Raw genomic sequence first — 25818 nt, 5'->3', positions numbered from 1 at the left:
AGTGGATTAGAGCCCCCCCATGTATTCCCTCCCAGTGTATTAGCCCACCACCCAGTGCATTAGCCCCCCAATGTATTAGCCCCCTCCCCACCCAGTGGATTAGCCCCCCAGTGGATTAGTACCCCCCCACCCAGTGCATTAGCCCCCCAGTGGATTAGCCCCCCCACCCACCCACCCAGTGCATTAGCCCCCCAGTGGATTAGCGCCCCCCCCACCCAGTGCATTAGCCCCCCAGTGGATTAGTGCCCCCCCACCCAGTGCATTAGCCCCCCAGTGGATTAGCACCCCCCCACCCAGTGCATTAGCGCTCCAGTGGATTAGTGCCCCCCCACCCAGTGCATTAGCACCCCCACCCAGTGCATTAGCCCCCCAGTAGATTCGCTCCCAGTGGATTTTTCCCCAGTGCATTAGCGCTCCAGTGGATTAGCACCCCCACCCAGTGCATTAGCCCCCCTGTAGATTCCCTCCCAGTGGATTTGTCCCCAGTGCATTAGCCCCCTCTTCAAGGATGTTGCGCGTGGGGCTAAAACACCACATGTGATTTTTGAAGGCATTACAAGAATTTCTTAATTCTGTTTCAAATAGCACTGTCACCTCACAGCAAGAAGGTTCTGGGTTTGAGCCCAGCGGCTGATGGGGGCCTTTGTGCGGATGTTCTCTCCGTGTCTATGTGGGTTTCCCCCACAGTCCAAAGACATGCAGGTTAGGTTAATTGGTGGCTCTCAACTGACCGTAGGTGTGAATGTGAGTGTGAATGGTTGTGTGTGTCTATGTGTCAGCCCTGTGATGATCTGGTGACTTGTCCAGGGTGTACCTCGCCTCTCGCCCATAGTCAGCTGGGATAGGCTCCAGTTTGCCTGTGACCCTGTACAGGATAAAGTGGTTACAGATAATGGATGGATGGATGCTTCAAATAGCTTTATTCAATTTAGATGATATTCAAAAGATCAGCAAAAGCCAAAATATAACAAGTCGGAGAAGTGAAACTTGTGTTTTTGTGATTTGCTCCGAAATACAAGTGATTTCGATTCTGTTGTTTACATGCATGTCGATTTCATGTCGAAATTAATTAATTAATACCATCAGCAACAAAATGTTGACGTGAAGCGCTTCAGTTCGGCTTTTCATCCTGTTGTGGAGGAAGGATTATTGCTTGTGTTTATTTAACATCCGATATGTGACATGATTGAAGATCATGGGCGGCACGGCGGTGTAGTGGTTAGCACGGTCGCCTCACGGCAAGGAGGCTCCGGGTTCGAACCCAGCGGCCGGCGCGGGCCTTTCTGTGTGGAGTTTGCATGTTGTCCCCGTGTCTGCGTGGGTTTCCCCCACAGTCCAAAGACATGCAGTTAGGTTAACGTGGGGCGGTCTTGGGCTGAGGTGCCCTTGAGCAAGGTACCGAACCCCTGACTGCTCCCCGGGCGCTGTAGTGTGGCTGCCCACTGCTCTGGGTGTGTGTTCACTGCTTCAGATGGGTTAAATGCAGAGGATGAATTTCACTGTGCTTTAAGTGTGCATGTGACAAATAAAGGTTTCTTCTTCTAAGATACTAAAGACAAAAGGAATTCAGAATCGCTCCAAATTATTACCGGTGTTCTGATAAACTGTCCTACACGTCAATGCGTCCTACAAAGCCCCACTGCGCATGCGCAGAGCACAAAACGTCATTTCTTGGCATTTGAGCAGATTTTTGTCCTACATCAGCTGTGCTATAAACGGTGCAGATTAACGGCGTGCATTCAGTCTTTACTACTTAATCTAACATAATGCTGATTTCTAACCATTGTTAATGTAAAGGCATATTCTGATGGTCATTGAGTTGTCAGAAAGTCCTGCATTCATATATTAAAGTAAAAGAATATTCTGACGAGGTCGTTTGAACTGTCAGAACGTCCTACACTCCTATTTTAATGTAGAAGCATATGTCAGAACACCCTACATTCATATTGTAAAAACATATTCCGATGGTCATTTGAATAGTCAGAACGTCCTACTTACTGTAGAAGCTTCTGACGTGGTCATACGAGTTGTCAGAACGTCCTGCGGCATCATTTGAATTGTAAGAACGTCCTACACTCATATTTTAATGTAGAAGCATATTCTGAAGGGGTCTTTTGAATTGTCAGAACATCCTACATTCATTTATTAATGTAGAAGCATATTCTGATGGGGTCATATGAGTTGTGAGAACGTCCTGCGGCGTCATTTCAATTGTAATAACGTCCTACACTCATTTTAATAGAGCAAATGGTACTTGTGAATAGTGACAAAAAAATAACTATTAATTCTCAGCCTAGTAAACTAGACCCACCCGCCTAGCGGCCAAAAATATTTTTGCCTAGCGAGTGGGTCTAGCCTCGCACCCAGCGCTCGAAACTAACGGTGTCCCGATGTCCCGGGGACCATAAAAAATGTCATCGGGACACAAAATTATCATATCTGGGACAATCCCGGGACAATGGAAAAAAAACAGATCTAGAAAAAAGTTCTACATTAATATTATTTATAAAGCCGTAACACATACGTAGACATTCACCTAATTTGTCAATTTTAATTTTAAAACGTTAACAGCGAAAAATACATAATAGCTACACTTTCGATGCACCTGCATCCGTGGGCTACAGAGCAGCGCATTCTGTTCTAGAATCTTCGGCCGGAGTCCGCGTTATATGGACTTGGAATGGAATTGCTACCGCACACGCTGCGCCGACTCTTGCCAGAACAAAAATGCTGAAGTGGTTGAAGCGGACCGACCGCGGGGAAGAAACTGAAAGCCCAGACATAACGTCTCCAGGACCTTCAGGATCCAAAGTGTCATCGCCTGGTCTGCAGGCAACGCGAGCAACTGAATGAACTGAATGAACACTGTTAGACACGTTATAAAATACAACAGGAATGATGTGGATGATATTGACGGAAGATACCGTTCAACAGAATAAGTGAGTTTTCTTGGTGTCTTTCTAGTTCAGAAAGTTTAGTCAGTCAGCAGCACAACTAGGCTCGGACCTGGCACTATGCTGATGTTGCTAACATTTGCACCCACGCTTCGGCAGCGAAAGTTCATAAAATGGATAACGGAAAGTTCATAAAAATGGATAACGGAAAGTTCATAAAAATGGATAACGGAAAGTTCATAAAAATGGATAACGGTAATGGTGAAAATGATAAGTTGGCCTTATAAGTGCCAACAGATATTCAAGGTATAAGTAGATGAAATGAACATAAAAGGGGTCTTATTTTCAACTAAAGTGTACTGCAGATGTAGGGAGTTGAAACATTTTCTGAATGAGCTAGTTGGCCCCTTTAAATAAACGGGTATCTATTCATACAGTGAGATCGCCAAAGTTTAATAAACTGAAAATGCAATAACTGTAATTTTGAAGTAGATGATGTATAGGACATGTGTCGCTTGTGTCTTGTGACTTATTGTAAAAATGATATAAGGGGTTCAAAATCGCATAGTTACAAATATAATAGTAACTTCATATGATGGGCGGCACGGTGGTGTAGTGGTTAGCGCTGTCGCCTCACAGCAAGAAGGTCCTGGGTTCGAGCCCCGGGGCCGGCGAGGGCCCTTCTGTGTGGAGTTTGCATGTTCTCCCCGTGTCCGCGTGGGTTTCCTCCGGGTGCTCCGGTTTCCCCCACAGTCCAAAGACATGCAGGTTAGGTTAACTGGTGACTCTAAATTGACCGTAGGTGTGAATGTGAGTGTGAATGGTTGTCTGTGTCTATGTGTCAGCCCTGTGATGACCTGGCGACTTGTCCAGGGTGTACCCCGCCTTTCGCCCGTGGTCAGCTGGGATGGGCTCCAGCTTGCCTGCGACCCTGTAGGGCAGGATAAAGCGCTAGAGATAATGAGATGAGATGAGACTTCATATGATAATATTAACCACTGGTTATTTCAGAGAGGAAAAAAATGGGGACACTATTGCTTCCATTCGGGACAATACAACACAGAATTCGGGACCACTGGGGGACACAAAGAAAAAAAGTTAATTTCGAGCCCTGCTCGCACCATATAAACAAAAACACCCCGGGCATCAAATCGTGCCCGCCAATCACAACGCAAGGTTTTTGTTTGGATTCTTTGGGCGGGCTTTTGCAGGAGTGACGACAAAGCTGCGCGACGCTGGAGAAAGCACAACAGGAAAGATGGCTACGGCTAGTGAACAGCGCTCGTTTGACTCCGCTTTGGAATCAGTTTTAGAAGACTCAGACTTGGAGTTTTCGTTGAAACATGAGCAGGAAGAGGCTCTCCGCTCATTCCTTTTCAAGAAGGACGTTTTCGCTGTTTTGCTGACCGGCTATGGCAAAAGTCTGATCTACCAGCTGGCTCCGCTCGTAGCCAAAAGGATGGGGCTAGTTTGTGCAGTACGAAGAATTAATAAACAGCTTTGAAACATTACTTTTTGATTGTTTCTTATTTTCCCGTTATTTTAAATTTAAGGGAAATTATTTCACATTTATCTCAAAAACAGTTTAAGCAAACCCTTGAAAAACACTTGGAAAAAAATGTGTATGTGGTACAGACTCCAAACTTGTGGTCATTATCTCCAAACTTCTTAATATCTAGAACCTGTTTATTAATTAATACACATTTTGAAAAATTATTTATTTCAAGGCCTCCCCCACTGCTTTCTGTCGCTCTGACTACGTCACAGTCACTGTTGCGCTGATTGGTCAGAGCGTTGGCGCACAGACACATGGCGCATTCATGTGCTATGGGAATTATGGTAAATACCAAACGCCGACATGGAAAGCACACATGAACGCCCCCTCTTGTGGTATTTTCCACTGGGCAACTCGTAGAAAATTTTGATACACGAGTTGCCGAGATGAGATGAACTTTAACCTTTTCAGCATGGCGGTGAGCGGTACAAGACTAGCTTATGAACCAAGAAAGAAGTGGTTTTCACCTACGGAAAGCTGACTCTCACCTTTTAAACGAGTCATGTTATGTATATTATATGATTATAATATGTATATTATAGCCTAATACAAAATATTCTGTGGCTGTCCAAAGAACGCCAACAATGATCTAGATACTGGCTACTCTCATTGTGGCTACAGCCAAATTTCCAAAAACTGCGTGGCATTCAATGTGTTAAGAAAATCTCGACTTGTCATGATGAGGAAATATTCAGCATTATTTACCTTTTGACTTTTGATAACTCATATTCCTGCTGCAGCTGATGAACAAGGCAATCTATAATTGTTTTAGCCAAATAACAGGCCTGATTCTGATTCTGAATCTGGTCCACCATCTTTAATTTGTCAACAACAACAAAAGCATGTGAACACAACACACTGGTAAATACCACTTCCCAACTGGAAAATATCATCTTCCCATAGCACATGAACGCAGCAACAGTCTGAAAGACAGCGGTTTGTTTCTCCTACCCGCTTCGGAAATGTCTATGGATGGAGGCCAGACTAAATATTCACATTTAGTCTGGCTTGCCAGGCTAATTAATTCTACATATTCTGACAGGGTCAATTGAAGAGTCAGAGCGTCCTAGATTCATATGAATGTAAAAGCATATTCTGACGGAGTCGTTTGAATTGTCAGAACGTCCTACGTTCATATGAATTCTGACAGGGTTGGTGGACGTTGTATCAGTGTAGAAGCATGCTCTTTGCAGAGGGAAAAACCGCGAACTATGACTAAAAGTTAAAGTTGAATCACACTGTAGGATTTCCTGCAATGTAGGACTGCTCGACAGACATGTCTGACATCCCCTCCTACCGTAGGACGCTTCGCGGATGTAGGACCGTGTATCAGAACACCAGCTATTATTCACGCCACACGGTACTAAAGATGAGGAATTATTACCGGCGAACCGGAATATCACTTAGAACGACGATCGGATCTTCAGAATGTCCTGTGAAACTGTTCTGTTGAGCTGCAGAGATTTAAACATGCAAAGCCCTGGTTGGATTCAGCTCCTTAGTCAGGGTTTCTTCAACTACTTTAAGTTAGTTTACATACGCCAAGTGAAAAATCCAGTCCAAAACTTCAAGTTAAAACACTTTCCTTTAAAAAAAAAAAAAGCTCTGTGTTTGATCAACTCTATTCACATTTAAACATGGGACACAACCACATAAAGATCAGGTTAAACCCCCGGATACCCAACAATCCCCTGCAGCTCTCCGAGGCCCAGCTCGAAATCTCAGCGGGCTAACACACAACACCAGGCTGCCAACTATCCGAACAAAATAGCTAACGTCATACTTTTGCACATGCTTTTTAAAATTAAGAAACATATATTATTGTATTAAAGCATGTGTTAATGTATTAAAAGTTAAAATATATCCACAGTTGTTGTTTCTTTTAAAAGAATCCCACAGTTAGCTAACTAGCGAGTTTTCCAGAACACCAAAGGTTGCAAGTCAGTTGGCAGCCTTACCTCATTCACACAGCTCACTTCCGGGAATAAAACTGTCGCGACACTTTTCTGTCAAAATAACTACAATTATACTTAAGACGGAGAATAAAGTTTGTGAAAAGAAAACGCAAATTTGTCAGACGCGCTAGCAACGCAACTAACGGACTAGTTTGAGACTGGTAGCCATAGTAACCACAAGTAAGACGCTTAGCGCATACACCTAGCAACGCAGAGAAACGGCCGTATGTTGGATGAAAGTGTCGTAAATATGATGGTTTTGAATGGTTTAACAGAAAATACAACTAATACCAGAACAAATTAACAATAATTACAAAAAGACGAATTTGAGTGTTCACGTGAAATGTTAAACACGTGTGTGTATGTGTAAATGTAGGTTATGAATACACAATTTTCTAAGACCGTCTAGTAAATTGTCTCTAGTAACTTTATCTTGCTCCGGAAGTGATTGTAACGCAGAAGGGTCAAAAGTAAAGCGTGTTGTTTCAGCGCGAGGGCTGAATGAATGAAAGCAGTCTCTGGAAGATCAGCTGTTTAAATTATTATTGCTTTAATTGTGGACTAATTTTACATTTACCTAAGCTGTACCGACAGCGGATAAGGTTTGGTTGGAGGAAGTAAGTGGCTGAAAACTATTAACTTATTTTAAATCGGCTCACAGTAGTAACTAGCTGAGAAATGCTAGCATGCTAATGGTTATTTATGAGTTCAAAAAGGAAGGAAGGGGAGGCGTTTGTTTTTTATTTCTCTCAAAAAATGCGTCTTTAGTGATTATTTAAGATTTTATAAGATAAACGTATGGTTTTTTTCTGTATTTTGACCATTTTCTACATCATAGAGCAATACTAAAACATCAAATCTATGAAATAACATGGAATTATGTGTGTGAAACAAAAAAAGTGTTAAAAACAAAACATTTCATATTTCAGATTCTTTACAGTATGTTGGACGAAAGTGTCGTAAATATGATGGGATTTGTTTTGAATGGTTTAACAGAAAATACAACGAATACCATAACAAATTTAATAATAATTACAAAAAGACGAATTTGAGTGTTCATGTGAAATGTGAAACTGCACACTATTGGCATTATCTTAACCAGCTTCATGAGGTGGTCACCTGGAATGTTTTTCAATTAACAGGTTAAAAGTTAATTATAGTGCGATTTCTTGCCTTTTTAATGCATTTGAAATCAAACAGTAAATAAAAATACAGTAAATAGCCCTATTCTACATCTGTAGTAATCCACGTTATATCGAGAACCGCTCAGGTAAGTAAAGAGAAACGACATCCATCATTACTTTAAGACATTTGTCTTATCCATCCATTATCTGTAGCCGCTTATCAAGTCAAGTCAAGTTTATTTGTATAGCGCTTTTAACAATAGACATTGTCGCAAAGCAGCTTTACAGAATTTGAACGACTTAAAATATGAGCTAATTTTATCCCTAATCTATCCCCAATGAGCAAGCCTGTAGCGATAGTGGCAAGGAAAAACTCGCTCAGACGACATGAGGAAGAAACCTCGAGAGGTACCAGACTCAAAAGGGAACCCATCCTCATTTGGGCAACAGCAGACAACATGACTATAACATTAACAGTCCTAACATAGAGTCACCTTCGTTGATGCTATAAACCCTCCACCGACGGAAACCCAAGCACAAAACCGTTCATGACAACCGCAGTCCTAAAGTCAGCAAGTCAACTGCAGTCCCCAGCCACAAAAGCACCACCGCAAGAGTCCAGAGCGTCCTCCAGACGTGACCCCCAACTGTCCACATGGGGCCGCCCTCCACAGGAGCGATGCGATGAGACTCCAACCAGACACAGGGCACCAGGATGGATCAGGCAGGTCCAAGGAGCAGAAGAGGAAACATATTATCCTGTTCTACAGGGTCGCAGGCAAGTTGGAGCCTATCCCAGCTGACTATGAGCAGGGTACACCCTGGACAAGTCACCAGGTCATTGCAGGGCTGACACATGGAGACAAACAACCATTCACATTCACACCTACAGTCAATTTAGGCCAAGTTTACATTAGACCGTATCTGTCTCGTTTTCTTCGCGGATGCACTGTCCGTTTACGTTAAAACGCCGTGAAACAGGAATCCGCCAGGGTCCATGTATTCAATCCAGATCGTGTCTGGTCCGGTGCCGTGTAAACATTGAGAATACGCGGATACGCTGTGCTGAGCTCTAGCTGGCGTCGTCATTGGACAACGTCACTGTGACATCCACCTTCCTGATTTGCTGGCGTTGGTCATGTGACGCGACTGCTGAAAAACGGCGCGGACTTCCGCCTTGTATCACCTTTCATTAAAGAGTATAAAAGTATGAAAATACTGCAAATACTGATGCAAACACTGCCCATTGTGTAGTTATGATTGTCTTTAGGCTTGCCATCCTTCCACTTGCAAGTGGTAAGTGACGCGCATGCCCGATATGCACTAGGATCACACACACAGCGGCTCAGTCCCGAATCACTGCTCGTGCGCTTCACTCGCGCGCTCTGTGAGCTGCGCAGGGCCGGAGTGCGCACCCTCCAGAGGGCACTCGCTGTTCAGGGCGGAGTGATTTGGAGCGCAGGATGCCTGCGGAGCCGAGCATATCCGTGTATTGGTGTTGCTGTGTGCACGCGAATCGTGTATTGGCGTTGCTGTGTGCACGCTAATCGTTTTAAAAACATTAATCTGATGATCTGCTGATACGGTCTAATGTAAACCCCACCTTAGAGCCACCAATTAACCTAATCTGCATGTCTTTGGACTGTGGGGGAAACCGGAGCACCTGGAGGAAACTCACGGGGAGAACATGCAAACTCCACACAGAAAGGCCCTCGCTGGCCACTGGGCTTGTATTTACTTTGTACTTAAGGCTTTAGCTTGTCTTTAAACAGCTGTCGCCTGTCCCAAAGATGAAACAATTTGTCTCCAATATTGCCTATCGCTAGCTAATTCACAAATGATGGATGTTTGTTCTTGATACCATCTAGCAGCTCCATATCTTCTTTTCATCGCTTCAAGGTCTTCGGCAATAACTTTATTCCATGTCTTCTTTGGTGCGTTTCTTGTGCATCTCCATTCATTTGGTCTCTTACTTCTCCAAGTCTCTTTGCAGAATGCACGATCTTCCATACGCGCCACGTGTCCTAGCCATCGCAGTCTATTTTTTCTGATTATCACTTCAGTGTTTGGCTGGTTGCAGCACATTTCTTGGATGTTCACATTTCTGATGTGAGATCGTACTGATGCCAGCTATGGATTGCAGACATGCCATTTGAAAGACCTCAAGTCGTTGCGCATCAGCTTTTGTCATACACCACGTTTCTGAGGCATAAAGAAGCATTGGCAGAACAGCTGCTTTATAGACTTTCATTTTTGCAGCAATAGAAATGTTGTTTCTTGACCAGAGTCCTTTCCTCAGACGACCAAACGCTGCAGATGCTTTTGCAATTTGATTGGTGATATCCTCAGTCGGTGTTATTTGAGTGGCTGATATGACAGATCCCAGGTAAGTGAATGTTTCAACAACTTCGATTTCTTCATCATACACAGTTAAAGATGGATTTTCTAAATGAATCGACATCGCTTTGGTTTTGCTAGGTTTAATTCTGAGACCTAATTTCTCGGCATGGTGGCATATTCTGTTAAGAACAAGTTGAGTGGTTCTTTCATCTGGCTGTATTATGGCAATGTCGTCGGCATAATCAAAATCTGAGGCAACCAAACTTTCAGCAACTATTACACCATCATCATCTTGAATCGATTTGAACATGATGTAGTCCAGCACAGTATTAAAAATCATTGGTGATATGATATCGCCTTGCCACACGCCAGAGGATATAACAAAGGGGGCAGAGGTACCATCTTCAGTTCGGACAACAGAGGATGCATCAGTGTACATGCTGGTCAGAATTTCAATGATATGTGTTGGTATACCAGCTCTTCTGAGGACTTTCCACATCGAACCCCTATGTACACTATCAAACGCAGCAGCAAAATCAATGAAGGTGATGATCGTTGATTTTCCATGTCTCAATCTCTTTTCAATACATTGACGTATGCTAAAGATTTGGTCTACACATCCTTTTCCATTCCGAAATCCGGCTTCTTGTTTTCTCAGGATTTTTTCATAGTGGTCACTTGAACCCAGGACCTTCTTGCTGTGAGGCGACAGTACTAACCACTACACCACCGTGCTGCCCTTAAGTGTCTTTTAATTAATAAAAAAAAAAGAAAAACCATTGAATTAGGTGTGTCCAAACTTTTGACCGGTACTACAGTATGTGTATGATTCTGGGCAATTCCACAGGTAACTGATGCAACATTCAAATTTAATTTTAAAATTAAACTGTATGGCTATTATAGAAAGAGCAAACTCAAGCAAATGTATGATGACTTAAAGGAACAGTCCACCGTACTTGCATAATGAAATATGCTCTTATCTAAATTGAGACGAGCTGCTCCGTACCTCTCCGAGCTTTGCGCGACCTCCCAGTCAGTCAGACGCAGTCAGACGCGCTGTCACTCCTGTTAGCAATGTAGCTAGGCTCAGTATGGCCAACGGTATTTTTTGGGGCAGTAGTTAGATGCGACCAAACTCTTCCGCGTTTTTCCTGTTTACATAGATTTATATGACCAGTGATGTGAAACAAGTTCAGTTACACAAATTGAAACGTAGCGATTTTCTATGCTATGGAAAGTCCGCACTATAATGACAGGCGTACTAACACCTTCTGCGCGCTTCGGCAGCGCATTGATACGGAGCTCAGATATCAATGCGCTGCCGAAGCGCGCAGAAGGTGTTAGTACGCCTGTCATTATAGTGCGGACTTTCCATAGCATAGAAAATCGCTACGTTTCAATTTGTGTAACTGAACTTGTTTCATATCACTGGTCATATAAACCTATGTAAACAGGAAAAACGCGGAAGAGTTTGGTCGCATCTAACTACAGCCCCAAAAAATACCGTTGGCCATACTGAGCCTAGCTACATTGCTAACAGGAGTGACAGCGCGTCTGACTGACTGGGAGGTCGCGCAAAGCTCGGAGAGGTACGGAGCAGCTCGTCTCAATTCAGATAAGAGCATATTTCATTATGGAAGTACGGTGGACTGTTCCTTTAAGGCCCAAAGGCCATCTTGGACAACACAGAGTTTTTCCCAGATATGAATAATTTATTTACTGGCAAGCAGATAACATTTGGTAACTGACGCAACTTGGAGAATTCAACAACTGTGAACACACAAGTACAAATGTATCTGTGACGAATCTCAGTCATCCAGGTACATAGTAATCTGTGGTTGGTTGAAGAGAGCAACTGGACTTGCTTGAAGATTCTTGAAAACGTTTCGCCTCTCATCTGATTCGGATTCTATGATGATCCATGAGAGGATAAATACTGGATACTCCCTATTAGTTAGACAGAACTGAGGAAGCCTTTCGGATGAGAGGCGAAACGTTTTCAAGAACCTTCAAGCAAGTCCAGTTGCTCTCTTCTACCAACCACAGATTACTATGTACCTGGATGACTGAGATTCGTCACAGATATGTTTCTACGCACTTTGGGATGAAATCCCTATGAGAGGACTTCCAGAAAACTGGCAGACATCTTAGCCAGAGAGGATCGTTCATTTTTATCAACCTGGAACAACCATCACTGAACAGAGGTGGGTGTCTAAGACATCTTTTATCAGCCACCTACAATGCAGCCATCAACATTCTGATTCGGATTCTATGATGATCCATGAGAGGATAAATACTGGATACTCCCTATTAGTCAGACAGAACTGAGGAAGCCTTTAGGATGAGAGGCGAAACGTTTTCAAGAATCTTCAAGCAAGTCCAGTTGCTCTCTTCAACCAATCACAGATTACAAGTACAAATGGCAATTTCTGTGAAACTTGCTGCAATTTTATTAACATTTTTTCCAACTTTGCTTTTAACATGCTATAGAATACAATGAACGAAATAAACTATGAAAAATCTTTCGAACTGACGGTTGAAATCATGGAATGTACAGTAACTGACAACACTTTCCAAATGTACGTATGATTTGATGTACAGAGAGAGATGAAATGTGGTAATTTTCTCTTTCTTAGTCATAATATCCATCAGTGAACAAAGCTACTTGTTAGATCTAAAAGGCCCGTAAGCTGTGATAATGACCCAACGGAATCTGTTTTTTCGTGGAAATGTAAAGAATAAGGTCCATTTGATATAAAACACAGTTTAACTTACCTGGTGAGGACTTTTGACAGCAGTTTGAGTGCTTCTTTGTGTCTGTTAGTTTTGGGTTTAAAGTACGTGCTTGGATCTGCGAATTTCAAAATGGCCGCCAGTCATGTGACATGAGTTCAGCACAAAAATATTGACTGCAGTGAATGAACCAATCATTACTAATAATAACCCAATCAAATTTAACACCATATATACAAAATGAATTTTCACCCCTTGGGTTGACCATTTCGTGGAATTGCCCTTATATAATCATGCACGTGTGCGTATACATATAGCAAATGCCAGAAGAATGTTGATATATTTTGCTGTAATATTTTCTCCTATGGGCGGCACAGTGGTGTAGTGGTTAGCGCTGTCGCCTCACAGCAAGAAGGTCCAGGTTCGAGCCCCGTGGCCGGCGAGGGCCTTTCTGTGTGGAGTTTGCATGTTCTCCCCGTGTCCGCGTGGGTTTCCTCCGGGTGCTCTGGTTTCCCCCACAGTCCAAAGACATGCAGGTTAGGTTAACTGGTGACTCTAAATTGACCGTAGGTGTGAATGTGAGTGTGAATGGTTGTCTGTGTCTATGTGTCAGCCCTGTGATGACCTGGCGACTTGTCCAGGGTGTACCCCACCTTTCGCCCGTAGTCAGCTGGGATAGGCTCCAGCTTGCCTGCGACCCTGTAGAACAGGATAAAGCGGCTAGAGATAATGAGATGAGATTTTCTCCTATTTTTTTCTTCGGGGTCTTCAGCAGCTGCAGTACAAAAGTGTGACGGGTTAGACTGACTGACTGCATCCAGCTCAGTTATGATTTAAACTTTGACACAGTTCTTTATAAAATACCCCAATAATGCAACTCGGTTGCAGCTACATTTACTTTTCATTCAAAAGTAAGACGTCAGGAAAAACCGTCAGTGATCATTGTAACGCTGACAGACTTTTGTTGCACTTAAGTTACTGAGAATGGATTTGTTTTTGCCCTGACAGGAGAAGTCGCTGTTGTTTAACTAATAATCAGCAGGAACATGGCTGGGATTCTGTTTGAGGATATTTTTGATGTGAAAGATATCGATCCTGATGGGAAGAAGTTTGACAGAGGTAAGGAACTGTGAGTTCAACTCACACGCACTTCTCTCACTCAGATCTGCGTGATTATGAGCTGAAATGTAAAAAAAAATAAATGCGACCAGAGTCGCAATCCTGTCTCGTTTCCACGACACACCGTTTGTTTATTTTCACTCGGCTTTTTCTTGCAGTGTCACGTCTTCACTGTGAGAGCGAGTCGTTTAAAATGGACCTGATCCTGGATGTGAACACTCAGATTTACCCTGTCGACCTCGGTGAGTAAATATACGCAAATGTGCAATACGCTCAAGAACAGAAAACGCACAACTCTTGACTACACAATTGCACTGTTGAGTCTCCAGGATCATGGTGCAGTACACAAAATACACAGCTACACAATCTGCACCGGGCACACAACTGTACATTATAAAGCTTTACTATACACACAACTACACTATCGAGGCTCCAGAATTAGAGAGCAATACACACACGGCTACACAATAAGCACAGCTGTGTTCAATACACACAGCTGCACACAAGACACACACACACAGCTGTGTCCAATACAAACAGCTGTACACAGTGCACACAATTACACATTTAAGTTTTCAGGGTATGCACACAGCTACACAGTATGCAATTATACACTTGGAATAGTGTTCCAGACAGTTTATTTTTCCAGAATGTACATCCTGCTCTTAAATACTAATGCCGTGCCCAAATTTATATGCACCCTGCTAATAATTTTCCAGAACTTTCTAAGCGCTCAGCACGTACGTTCCACCACATACAGAAAGTGTGCTCTAACAAATGTTTCCGGCTTCCAGCGGAGTAACGTGTGTTGACCAGTCATAGCACACTTAGTGCAGGGTCATAGTCATGCTCGGTCGACCGTCTTTATTACAATAATGAGTCAGTGCAGCAAGGGAAACGAAAGTCTAAAAAGCAGCGATGCCTATAAACGAAGAGAAAAGAATTGGTAAAAGCAGCAAGGGGCTCTGAGAACTGAACATCTCTGTTTGCCAGTAGGTAAGTACAACTAAAGTTGTAGGATGAAACCAATTCAATCAAAAAAGCTAGGATGGATAGATCGACTCTAGATATAGAGCTACAGAAAATCTAGTTATTAACATGTTATATTAGGTCTAGTCGAACATTAATATCCCAGACTAATGTTAATTATCAATTAACACTTTATTATTATTATTATTGTTATTATTATTAAAGGTCCCATGGCATGGTGGTTTGTTGTTGCTTTAAACGGGCTCATGGAGGCTTCCAGATGTTATATCCGCAGCCTTTCTCGAAATGAACCCTCGGCACGTAGATATAGCCTCCTGGGAGAAAGCCCCATTTCAGCGCTTTTCCCAGTGTGTCGTTTTGCTAATGAGAAGCAGGAGGCGGGGAAGGATAGAGGGTGGGGGCGGGTCTTATCATTTAATATTCATGACATGTAAACGTGTTACCTCTGATTGGCTAACAGCACTGTGACGCTACCTCCAGTGGGTCAGAACAAGCGGATGTGGGTGTCTTACTATGGCGAGAGAGAAGGAACAAACCGCGAAGGGAAAAATACCGCGCGCTGACGTCATTAAGGTGCGACGCGAGGAAATAAAATAAATTCAACAAATGTTTGGGTTTTTACTGAACAAACAAACAAATAAAAGGAATGAGTGACTTAAAAAAAAGAATGTGGGTGTCTTTGTAAAAACTGTTTTGATTGGCTATTATAACCAGGGCTTTGAACCGGAATTTTTTTCCTATTGGTTCATTCCGAACAGAAACGGAATTTTAACGTTTCCGGTTTTGGGTTCCACCATTAAATGGACGTTCCCGAACCGGTTAGAACAAAAAAATTTCGTTCCCGGAATGGTTAATTACGTTCCCTGTCAGCTGTTTAACAAATGGCTATAAAATTATGTCTCGGTCTCATCCAGCTTAAGCCAAATGTAGGCTAATTCTATTACAACCTTCATTAAATAAGACAAGAAATAATTCAAAACAATTATTATTTCAAATGTTGGCGATTTGGATTCTCAGTATGTCTTCCCATCTACACAAACAGAAAAAGTGCCAAAAATGAAAGAGAATTCGTTTAGTGTGTTACCAAAGGCTAGTCAGGCCCTATAGAGGGCTACCGCATGACGTCACCACGCCGCGAGATTTTGTTAGGCGCCATATTGGAAGACCAAGTACACATCTATGCAAGTACATACATACATAAAACAAACTACACCTGAAATGTAGCCAGGGCCGGTTCTGCCCTAATCTGGACCCGGGTGCAACATTGCGCAACCCCCCCCCCCAAAAAAAAAAACACCAGTCTAAATCAGGACAACCATCACATAACTATAAACATTTTATATCAACTATTTTAACTAAATGGGCTATAATAAATAATCCTGCAGGCAGCCACGGCGGGCTGCCTCAGAAAAGTAACCATTCAATGACAACTGAAAGCCTGCAGCCACGGCGGGCTGCCTCAGAAAAGTAACCATTTGTCCTACCTTAAAACTCGTTTTGCATTTTCTGCCTCCTTTTTTGTATTTTCGACCCTCCGTTTATTTTCTTTCCTTTTCTGAAAACCCGATTTGTGTCCAGACAATTTGTTCTGCTAACTAACTCGTCAGGTCTCGTCTCTCGAGCCCGCGATGATTCCCGTGGGAAGGGCAACAACTGATACATTTTTACAGACAGCCAATAAACAGCCAATAGGGAGGTTGCATCGTTCAGTCTCTTCTTTGCTCAGAGACACTCAGTAATGCACTTACTCACTAGTAGTCCACCTTCCTGCTCTCTCCATTCAATCAGCGAACGTCACACAGGAAGTGAACCCCAGCGGGTCATAGAAACTTGCGCAGGAGAAGAATGACTATTTGTAGGCTACAGAAACTTTGAGGAACGAAATAAAAACCGGTATTAACCGGTTACCATTATTTTTAATAAGCGTTTCTGTTCCGGAACATAAAAAATAATAAAGTTTCTGGTTTCGTTTCTGTTCCATGTGAAATAGAAAAAGTTCCCGGTTTTCGTTTTCGTTCCTTGAACCGGTTCAAAGCCCTGATTATAACAGAGCATGCTGCATGCTTTTTGGTTTTGTAGCGCAGATTACCTGGCTAACTGCAGGAAGCGGTTAGCTGCACAGCTAATGTAGCCATTGCAAGGCTAACGCACCTATTTTAAAACACGGCAAAACATAAGCTCATAAGTTAGTCAATTTCCAGACTAAACTCAGTTTAACAGAGCATGCTGCATGCTTTTTGGTTTTGTAGTGCAGATTACCTGGCTAACTGCAGGAAGCGGTTAGCTGCACAGCTAATGTAGCCATTGCTAGGCTAACGTGGCACCGATTTTAAAACACGGCAAAACGACCAGTTATACACTTACTTGTTTGGTGTTTGTTGCTGATGCGGCAGGGATGCTTGGTACGGACCCAGGCTTCAGTGACAGTTGACGTGCAAAACCTGCCCTGTACTGTCCCAAGTTGTGGAAACATTCCTCAGGAAAATGCTTCCGACAAACATACACCGTCTTAGGTAGACTCGACGGCGTATTACTGAAGTAAATAAAATTAAGTCACTGCGTCTTCAGGGGCTCTCCCGTCGGCAGTAAAAACAGACTCCTTTCTGTGTTGTCACATCCATGTACAGCGCAACTTCCATGTTTCGCTCGCTTAGGTGATGGCATGTTGTTGTGTCCTCTGTGGTCTCCTCACTACAACTGGGCAGGCAATCCATACGGTGGGTGAGAATCCAGAGGGGGGGCGTGGGGATCATCTCCCTTGCTGACGTCGGCAAGGGAAGAGTTTATCAACGCGCCGTTTTGACGTGCCATTCTCAAATGTTGGGCATAGTTTGGTTTACACATTATGAAATTTCTAGCCACTGGGGTGACTTAAGAAGGTCAGAGGAACTCATTTTAACGTTAAAAAACCTCAGAAAGTGAAAATTTCATGCCATGGGACCTTTAACTAATGTTAGACCTAGGTGAGGCTAATTGCAATTACATTGCAACCATTTAATTTTAAACAGGCCTAACTGCTGGGTCTGCCGTTAATATTATAAAACAGCAATAAATCTCAATGTTGGATCTTTACAGTTAAGCTGCTGTCCATCAATACACCGAACGTTATGACTCTATATTTGGCCCTGATCTAATTTTAGGTGATGATGATCTACAGATCTATATTCTCTAATATTTTTGCGGCAATATTAATGAAAACTAAACATCCCAATGCACCATGTTATTGGAGATTTGTGCAAAATACAGACATGCGATCGAAGCTAAATTTATTAGATCAACACTGACAAGTCAGCTCTTCTTTTTCTTCATCCCGCAGCCAGCAAGGGCCGCAGGGGCACCACTGATGACATCTTAACAGTCCATCATTGGTGCGTCTAGGGCATTTAAACTTGGCGGAGTCCATCCATGTCCAAGCTTGATCAGTGGGCAGTTTAGAGCCACCAGTTAGCCTAACCTGCATGTCTTTGGACTGTGGGGGAAACCGGAGCACCCGGAAGAAACCCACGCAGACACGGGGAGAACATGCAAACTCCACACAGAAAGGCCCTCGTCGGCCACGGGGCTCGAACCCGGACCTTCTTGCTGTGAGGTGACAGTGCTAACCACTACACCACCATGCCTGCTGAAGTCAGCACTAAGGAGTTGTTTATCATCTTTCAAATCTCATCTCATTATCTCTAGCTGCTTTATCCTGTTCTACAGGGTCGCAGGCAAGCTGGAGCCTATCCCAGCTGACTACGGGTGAAAGGTGGGGTACACCCTGGACAAGTCGCCAGGTCATCACAGGGCTGACACATAGACACAGACAACCATTCACACTCACATTCACACCTACGGTCAATTTAGAGTCACCAGTTAACCTAACCTGCATGTCTTTGGACTGTGGGGGAAACTGGAGCACCCGGAGGAAACCCACGCGGACACGGGGAGAACATGCAAACTCCGCACAGAAAGGCCCTCGTCGGCCGCTAGGCTCAAACCCAGAACCTTTTTACTGTGAGGCGACAGTGCTAACCACTACACCACTGTGCTGCCTAATAATAATTATGATGATGATTATTATTTGAACTATTTGAGCGGCTGAAAGCCAAAAGTAGGAGACTGCTTAAAATTAATAGTAACAAATAGAACAGTAGGAAGTGAAGTTCCTGAATGTGTACATATCAGTCCAACCGTTCGACCGATGACGCCATCTCCACTGCCCTCCACTCAGCCCTCACCCACCTGGAGACAAAAGACTCGTATGTCAGAATGCTGTTCATAGACTTTAGCTCAGCATTCAACACAATCATTCCTCAGCAGCTCATTCACAAACTGGACCAGTCGGGACTCAACACCTCCCTGTGCAACTGGCTGCTGGACTTCCTGACGGGGAGACTACAGGCTGTGCGGGTCGGCAGCAACTCCTCCAGCACCATCACATTGAACATGGGGGCCCCCCAAGGATGTGTGCTGAGCCCCCTCCTCTCCACTCTGCTGACCCACGACTGCACACCAACATCCAGCTCCAACCTCTTCATTAAGTTTGCGGACGACACGACTGTGGTGGGTCTCATCAACAATGGCGATGAGACAATCTACAGGAGTGAGGTGAGCCGCTTGGCCATGTGGTGCAAGGACAACGATCTCCGTCTGACCGTGGAGAAGACGAAGGAGATTGTTGTGGACTTCAGGAGAGCGCACACCCAGCATGCTCCACTAACTATCAACGGTGCTGCAGTGGAGAGGGTGAGCAGCACCAAGTTTCTGGGTGTGCACATCTCTGAAGACCTGTCCTGGAGCAACAACACCACATCACTGGCCAAAAAAGCCCAACAGCGTCTGTACTTCCTCCGCAAACTGAGGAGAGCAAGAGCCCCAGCCCCCATCATGCACACATTCTACAGAGGCACCATCGAGAACATCCTGACCAGCTGCATCACCGTGTGGTACGGCGCCTGCACCGTGTCCTGCTGCAAGACCCTGCTGCAAGACCCTGCAGCGCATCGTGAGAGCAGCTGAGAGGATCATTGGTGTCTCTCTCCCTTCTCTTACGGATATCTATAACTCCTGCCTCACCCGCAAAGTCATCAGGATTGCAGGTGACCCCACCCACCCATCTCACAGCCTCTTCAGCCTGCTGCCGTCAGGAAGGAGACTGCGGAGTCTCCGGGCCAAAACCAGCAGGCTCAAGAACAGTTTCTTTCACCAGGCGGTCAGGAGGCTCAACTCCCTCCCTGTTCTGCCCCTCCTCCCCCCTCTGCCCCCTGCCACAGATTCTGCCCGTACACCCCGCCTGCCCCCCCTTCAGCATCTGACATGTCACCCTCACAGTCCTCCCCCCCCCAACACACACACACACACACACACACACACACACACACACACACACACACTCAACATTCATTCGCACACTGAACTCAGGGACTGCACATTTCACTTTACCTCGCTCATTTGCACTATTCCACAATACCTCACCTTAACAGCCATTAGTTTATTGTTTATGCTGCTTATTTCATGTTTACCTGCTATATTACCTCAAGTGCCCTTGACTGTTTATTTTATGTCCTTTTGCTCCAATTTTTGTGTGTGATTTTTTTTTTGGTTTTTTTTCCCCAGAAAAAAATTAAAGCCCTAAATTCTGGCATGATAATACACAGACAATTGAGTGCCAATGGTGTGAAAGCAAGTGCCAAAGGCACGAAGCGAAACTAGGGGGGTGCGGGGGCATGCTCCCCTGTAAAATTTTTTGAAAATAGATGCTCTCAGGTGCATTTTCAGGGTCTCCGAGAGGTTTTAGATCCATGATTATAGGATAGATTTTACCACTGTTTCAATGATTTCTGACCTAAATAGTATTAATGTATACACATTAGAAATTTCACCTTAAAGTTCAACATGCAAGTTAAACTGTTTTGCTCTAGATTACTGAGGTATATGATAGATTGAAAATCTATGGGGATCCCTTAATTATCTATAATCAGGTAGTGTTGTAACAAAAATGTGCATGAAAATATGAACAGTGGCTTGCTCCATCTTATGCAATCCAATGAAGAGAATCGATCATCATGACCTCCTGTTGATCACAAAGGGATCTGAACCTAAGAACTGCCACCTTAAAAAAGTGAAAGTGCGCACTATAATGACAGGCGTACTAACACCTTCTGCGCGCTTCGGCAGCGCATTGATATCTGAGCTCCGTATCAATGCGCTGCCGACGCGCGCAGAAGGTGTTAGTACGCCTGTCATTATAGTGCGGACTTTCCATAGCATAGAAAATCGCTACGTTTCAATTTGTGTAACTGAACTTGTTTCATGTCACTGGTCATATAAACCTATGTAAACAGGAAAAACGCGGAAGAGTTTGGTCGCATCTAACTACAGCCCCAAAAAATACCGTTGGCCATACTGAGCCTAGCTACATTGCTAACAGGAGTGACAGCGCGTCTGACTGCGTCTGACTGACTGGGAGGTCACGCAAAGCTCGGAGAGGTACAGAGCAGCTCGTCTCAATTCAGATAAGAGCATATTTCATTATGGAAATACGGTGGACTGTTCCTTTAACATAGGCCGACTTACAACCAGATCGGTTTACGACCGGTCAGTCGTAACCAAACACAGTCGTAAGTCGACGATTACCTGTATTACATAAGACAGCACTTCTCAGATTAAAAAAAGAAACAATGAAGGCTGCTGGGTTTTGGTGCAAAATGAAGAAGCGAGTGTGACAAAGTGTCCAGAAGAACTGGGGCTGCTTCTGTAAGATGCTCAGTAAAACCTACAGCTCATTTCCTTATAAAACTGCACTCACTGTACCAAAGACTTTTTTTTTTTAAGCAAAAGGTTGTCTTACACCAAATAGTAGTTTTGTTTTTTTTTTAATGCTGAAACATTTAATTATTTTTAAGCCATTTTGGGTCTACAGCATTTCCTTACATGTGCCGAAGACTTTTGCACAGTTTATTTATTTTTTTTTTGGGTGTGTGTGTCAAGTTTATTTTGTATAACGCTTTTAACAATAAACATTGTCGCAAAGCAGCTTTACAGAATTTGAACGACTTAAAACATGAGCCAATTTTATCCCTAATCTATCCCCAATGAGCAAGCCTGTGGCAACGGTGGCAAGGAAAAACTCCCTCAGACGACATGAGGAAGAAACCTCGAGAGGAACCAGACTCAAAAGGGAACCCATCCTCATTTGGGCAACAACAGACAACATGACTATAGCATTAACAGTTTTAACATGAAGACAGTTTCGTTGATGTTATAACTCTTCATTGATGGAAACTTGAGTGCAAAACTGCTCGTGACAACTGCAGTCCTAAAGTTAGCAAGTCAACTGTAGTCCTCAGCCATAAAAGCATTACTGTAAGCGTCCAGAGCGTCTTCCAGGTGTGACTTTCAACTGTCCATATGGGGCCGTCCTCCACAGGAGCGATGCGATGAGACTCCAACCAGACACAGGGCACCAGGATGGATCAGGCAGGTCCGAGGACCCGAAGAGGTCAGCATCTCGATCTCAGGACTGACGTAACTCAGAGGGACAGATTTGGGGGGGGAACACAGGTTTTTAGGTATGCCCAATGTCACCTGAATAAGTAGGAACAGTATACATATTGCACTGAGTACAAGCAGGGACTCCGGCAAAACTAACTATGACAGCATAACTAAAAGGAGAGACAGGCGTGAGGGAGCCCCGGGACATAAAGCAGCAGCCACTACACCGTCAACAAACTCGAGTGAGCAAGCGAGTGGGGGACTGACAGCATCCATACATCCCAGTTTACCAAAACACTCTGTCTGAGGACCCTCCAGATCTACACCTTTACCTCATAAACACCATTAATGAAAGGCTTGACTAAACAGATATGTTTTCAGCCTAGACTTAAACGCTGAGACTGTGTCTGATTCCTGAACACTACTTGGAAGGCTGTTCCATAACTGTGGGGCTTTGTAAGAAAAGGCTCTGCCCCCTGATGTAGCCTTCACTATACGAGGTACCAGCAGATAGCCTGCACCTTTTGATCTAAGTAGGCGTGGCGGGTCATAGAGGAGCAGAAGTTCACTCAGGTACTGTGGTGTGAGACCATTCAGTGCTTTAAAGGTCAATAGTAGTATTTTATAATCAATACGAAATTTGATTGGGAGCCAATGCAGTGGGCGGCACAGTGGTGTAGTGGTTAGTGCTGTCGCCTCACAGCAAGAAGGTCCGGGTTCGAGCCCCGTGGCCGGCGAGGGCCTTTCTGTGTGGAGTTTGCATGTTCTCCCCGTGTCCGCGTGGGTTTCCTCCGGGTGCTCCGGTTTCCCCCACAGTCCAAAGACATGCAGATTAGGTTAACTGGTGACTCTAAATTGACCGTAGGTGTGAATGTGAGTGTGAATGGTTGTCTGTGTCTATGTGTCAGCCCTGTGATGACCTGGCGACTTGTCCAGGGTGTACCCCGCCTTTCGCCCGTAGTCAGCTGGGATAGGCTCCAGCTTGCCCAAGACCCTGTAGAACAGGATAAAGCGGCTAGAGATAATGAGATGAGATGAGCCAATGCAGTGTGGATAAGACAGGGGTGATGTGGTCATATTTTCTAGTTCTAGTAAGGACTCTTGCTGCTGCATTTTAAACTAACTGGAGCTTGTTTATGCACTTATTGGAACATCCAGACAGTAAGGCATTACAGTAATCCAACCTGGAGGTAACAAAGCACTGTATTAAACTACTTGAGTAAAGTTTCAGATGTACGTACTTCGTTTTACTAAAGTAATCTCCTTTGTATAGTTTCACAATATGGTCATTTTGTATGATAGATTCTTCGTTTATAGTGATGTGCGCAAAATTGCCTGCAATAATCATTGGCACCCTGTGCTCTTGGAAAGCTAGCTGGAATACTGGAATAGTGTGTCTTTATATGATGTGTGTGTATGCAGCACAGCTGTAGTAGAACATCTGGATGTAATAGTGTGATGATGGTTTTCAGGAGATAAGTTCAGACTGGTGATCGCCAGCACGCTGTATGAGGACGGCACTCCAGACGATGGAGAGTACAATCCTACAGACGACCGACCGTCCAGGTGACATGAACACCCACCGTCTTAACTCTGTGTCTCTCTCTCTCTCTCTCTCTCTCTCTCTCTCTCTCTCTCTCTCTCACACACACACACACACACACACACACACAGGCATCCCAAAGCCAGATTGACTGGTTCGGTCAGTGACTGTTTCAGGGTTGCCAGATGGAGTTGATTGGGCTCTTGTCATTTTGTCCAAATATTGGAGTAAATGGTGTGCTCTGGATTCTGTTCAGTCTGGCAACCTTCAACCAGCTAACTTATTTTTCTGTAGCATTTAATTAGCGTTTATTCTTTAACTCACTTTTGTCATGGTAATTTCACAGTGTTATAAACAATAAATAATATAAGAGATTATAATATAAACAATAACAGTATATATTTTTAATTTTTTTTGTCAATGCTATTAGTAGTAGTAATATCTCTACACTGTAAAAAATGATTTGTTGTTTTAACTTAGTTAGTGCCCAGGCTGCCTTAAAATTTTGAGTTCATTGAAATTCACATAGTAAGTTAAATTGTTGTGAACTTACTATATTAATTTCAGTGAACTCAAAATTTTAAAGCAGCCCTTAAACTAACTTTTTAAAGTTAAAACAACAAATAATTTTTTACAGTGATTTAGTATTTATATATCCTTTGCATTTTATTTTTAGATTTAAAAAAAAAAAGTCATTATCTATTTCTTTAAAATGTTTTTCTGGTTTTTATTGCCTTAGTGTGTTGTCAGAATAATAATTTTTTATTATTATTACTCCACAATGCTGAAAGGTGTGTGTGTGTGTGTGTGTGTGTGTGTGTGTGTGTGTGTGTGTGTGTCCGTCCTCTCTTCAGGGCGGATCAGTTTGATTACGCCATGTATGGTAAAGTGTATAAGATCGAGGGAGACGAGACGTCGACAGAAGCAGCGACGCGACTGTGAGTGTGATTGTTCACATGCTACATCTTGTGCACATTATTTTCCTTTAGACAATCACTGATCTCAATTTCTCCATGCTCAGTATCCTACATGTGGGATTTCATATCCAATCTGTACGTTCTCTCAGTCACTGAATGAATTCCCGTCTGCGAACATCTGATGAGGGGTGTGTGAGAGAGCGAGAGAGAAATAAATCCATGTTGTAAATTTGATCTCTTTATTTCCCTCGAGAGTTCATGAGCTGATACGAATCTGCAGCTCTATTCTGATTCTATTCAGATTCGTATCGGCTCATAAACTCTCGAGGGAAATAAAGTGAAATAAATTGACCGTTAATTCCAAGATGCTGAAATATCCAACACGTTCCCCCTTTTTCCTGCTCTTTAGCTCTGCATACGTGTCGTACGGTGGCCTGCTGATGCGACTTCAGGGTGACGCCAACAACCTGCACGGCTTTGAGGTGGACTCCAGAGTTTACCTGCTCATGAAGAAACTTGCCTTCTAACACAACTGTGTGTGTGCCGTGTGTGATTTTGTTGTGCTGACGGTGACAGCATGAGGAAATGCAGCTCTGAAAACTCCAACTGTTTTATAAACGCCGGGGAAAAGTCAAGCGCAAAGTGACGATGATGTAAATAAAACTCTTTTATTTGTATTTATATCAGACTTCATTTTTTATTGAGTAAATGACACACACTCATGTTGTAAGGGTGAGTGCAAAAGTTCGTACATTCTTCTGACAAAATGAAGACTACAGCAAACAGAACTGAAGACGTGTGTGTGGGGGGGAGGGGTTCGGAAAATGATGACTGACCAAATTAATAGCAGAGAGCAGGCCTGGAATTTCGTCATTTTAGGGGCAAGGCCACTTGGCCTTTTGTGCTGTCAATTTTTTTGAGGGCATGAAGGCCAAAAGCCAGGGCACCAAGGGCATAAAATAAAACAATGATTTTAAGTTCACGTCTATAATGAATTTAATTTAAGGACTAATGACTTCTGAGGAAGATTGGAGTCTCAGTCGAAACTATCAAGCAGGGGAAGAAACATCTCCTACACTATTATGTCTGAAGATGAGAAAATATCGAACACATCTAAACTTATCAAATCCATCACTCACTTCAAAAATTTTAAAACTTATTAAACCTATATC

The 25818-nt window shown here is 43.5% G+C and overlaps 2 protein-coding genes across 8 annotated transcripts in view; one reads left to right on the top strand and one right to left on the bottom strand.

Annotated features, from left to right (window-relative positions):
• Nucleotides 1–6643, bottom strand: part of LOC132899354 (lisH domain-containing protein ARMC9) — a 122400-nt gene extending 115757 nt beyond the window's left edge. For 2 of the 7 annotated variants that reach the window (XM_060941146.1, XM_060941148.1), the window contains exons 1-2: nucleotides 1999–2274; nucleotides 815–865 (exon numbers count right to left, since the gene is read on the bottom strand). In XM_060941146.1, coding sequence (XP_060797129.1) covers nucleotides 815–865; nucleotides 1999–2080 — 133 coding nt within the window. In that variant the 5' untranslated portion in view covers nucleotides 2081–2274. Of the gene's footprint in view, nucleotides 1–594; nucleotides 866–1998; nucleotides 2276–6407 lie in introns of those variants that run through there. The other 5 variants (XM_060941151.1, XM_060941149.1, XM_060941147.1 and 2 more) reach the window with 5 other exon arrangements.
• A 230-nt stretch (nucleotides 6644–6873) lies between these two features.
• On the top strand, nucleotides 6874–25327 carry polr2h (RNA polymerase II, I and III subunit H). Its single transcript, XM_060940485.1, has 6 exons — nucleotides 6874–7021; nucleotides 13610–13720; nucleotides 13879–13962; nucleotides 23659–23752; nucleotides 24584–24667; nucleotides 25056–25327. Exons 2-6 carry the CDS (start codon nucleotides 13648–13650, stop codon nucleotides 25171–25173), a joined length of 453 nt encoding a protein of 150 aa, XP_060796468.1. The 5' UTR covers nucleotides 6874–7021; nucleotides 13610–13647; the 3' UTR covers nucleotides 25174–25327.
• Nucleotides 25328–25818: the final 491 nt, after the last annotated feature.

The sequence above is a fragment of the Neoarius graeffei genome, chromosome 15 (genome assembly GCF_027579695.1).
Source record: "Neoarius graeffei isolate fNeoGra1 chromosome 15, fNeoGra1.pri, whole genome shotgun sequence".
Taxonomy (NCBI): Eukaryota; Metazoa; Chordata; class Actinopteri; order Siluriformes; family Ariidae; genus Neoarius; species Neoarius graeffei.
The sequence above is the reverse complement of the archived record's forward strand: the minus strand, read 5'-3'. Positions and strand labels throughout refer to the sequence as shown.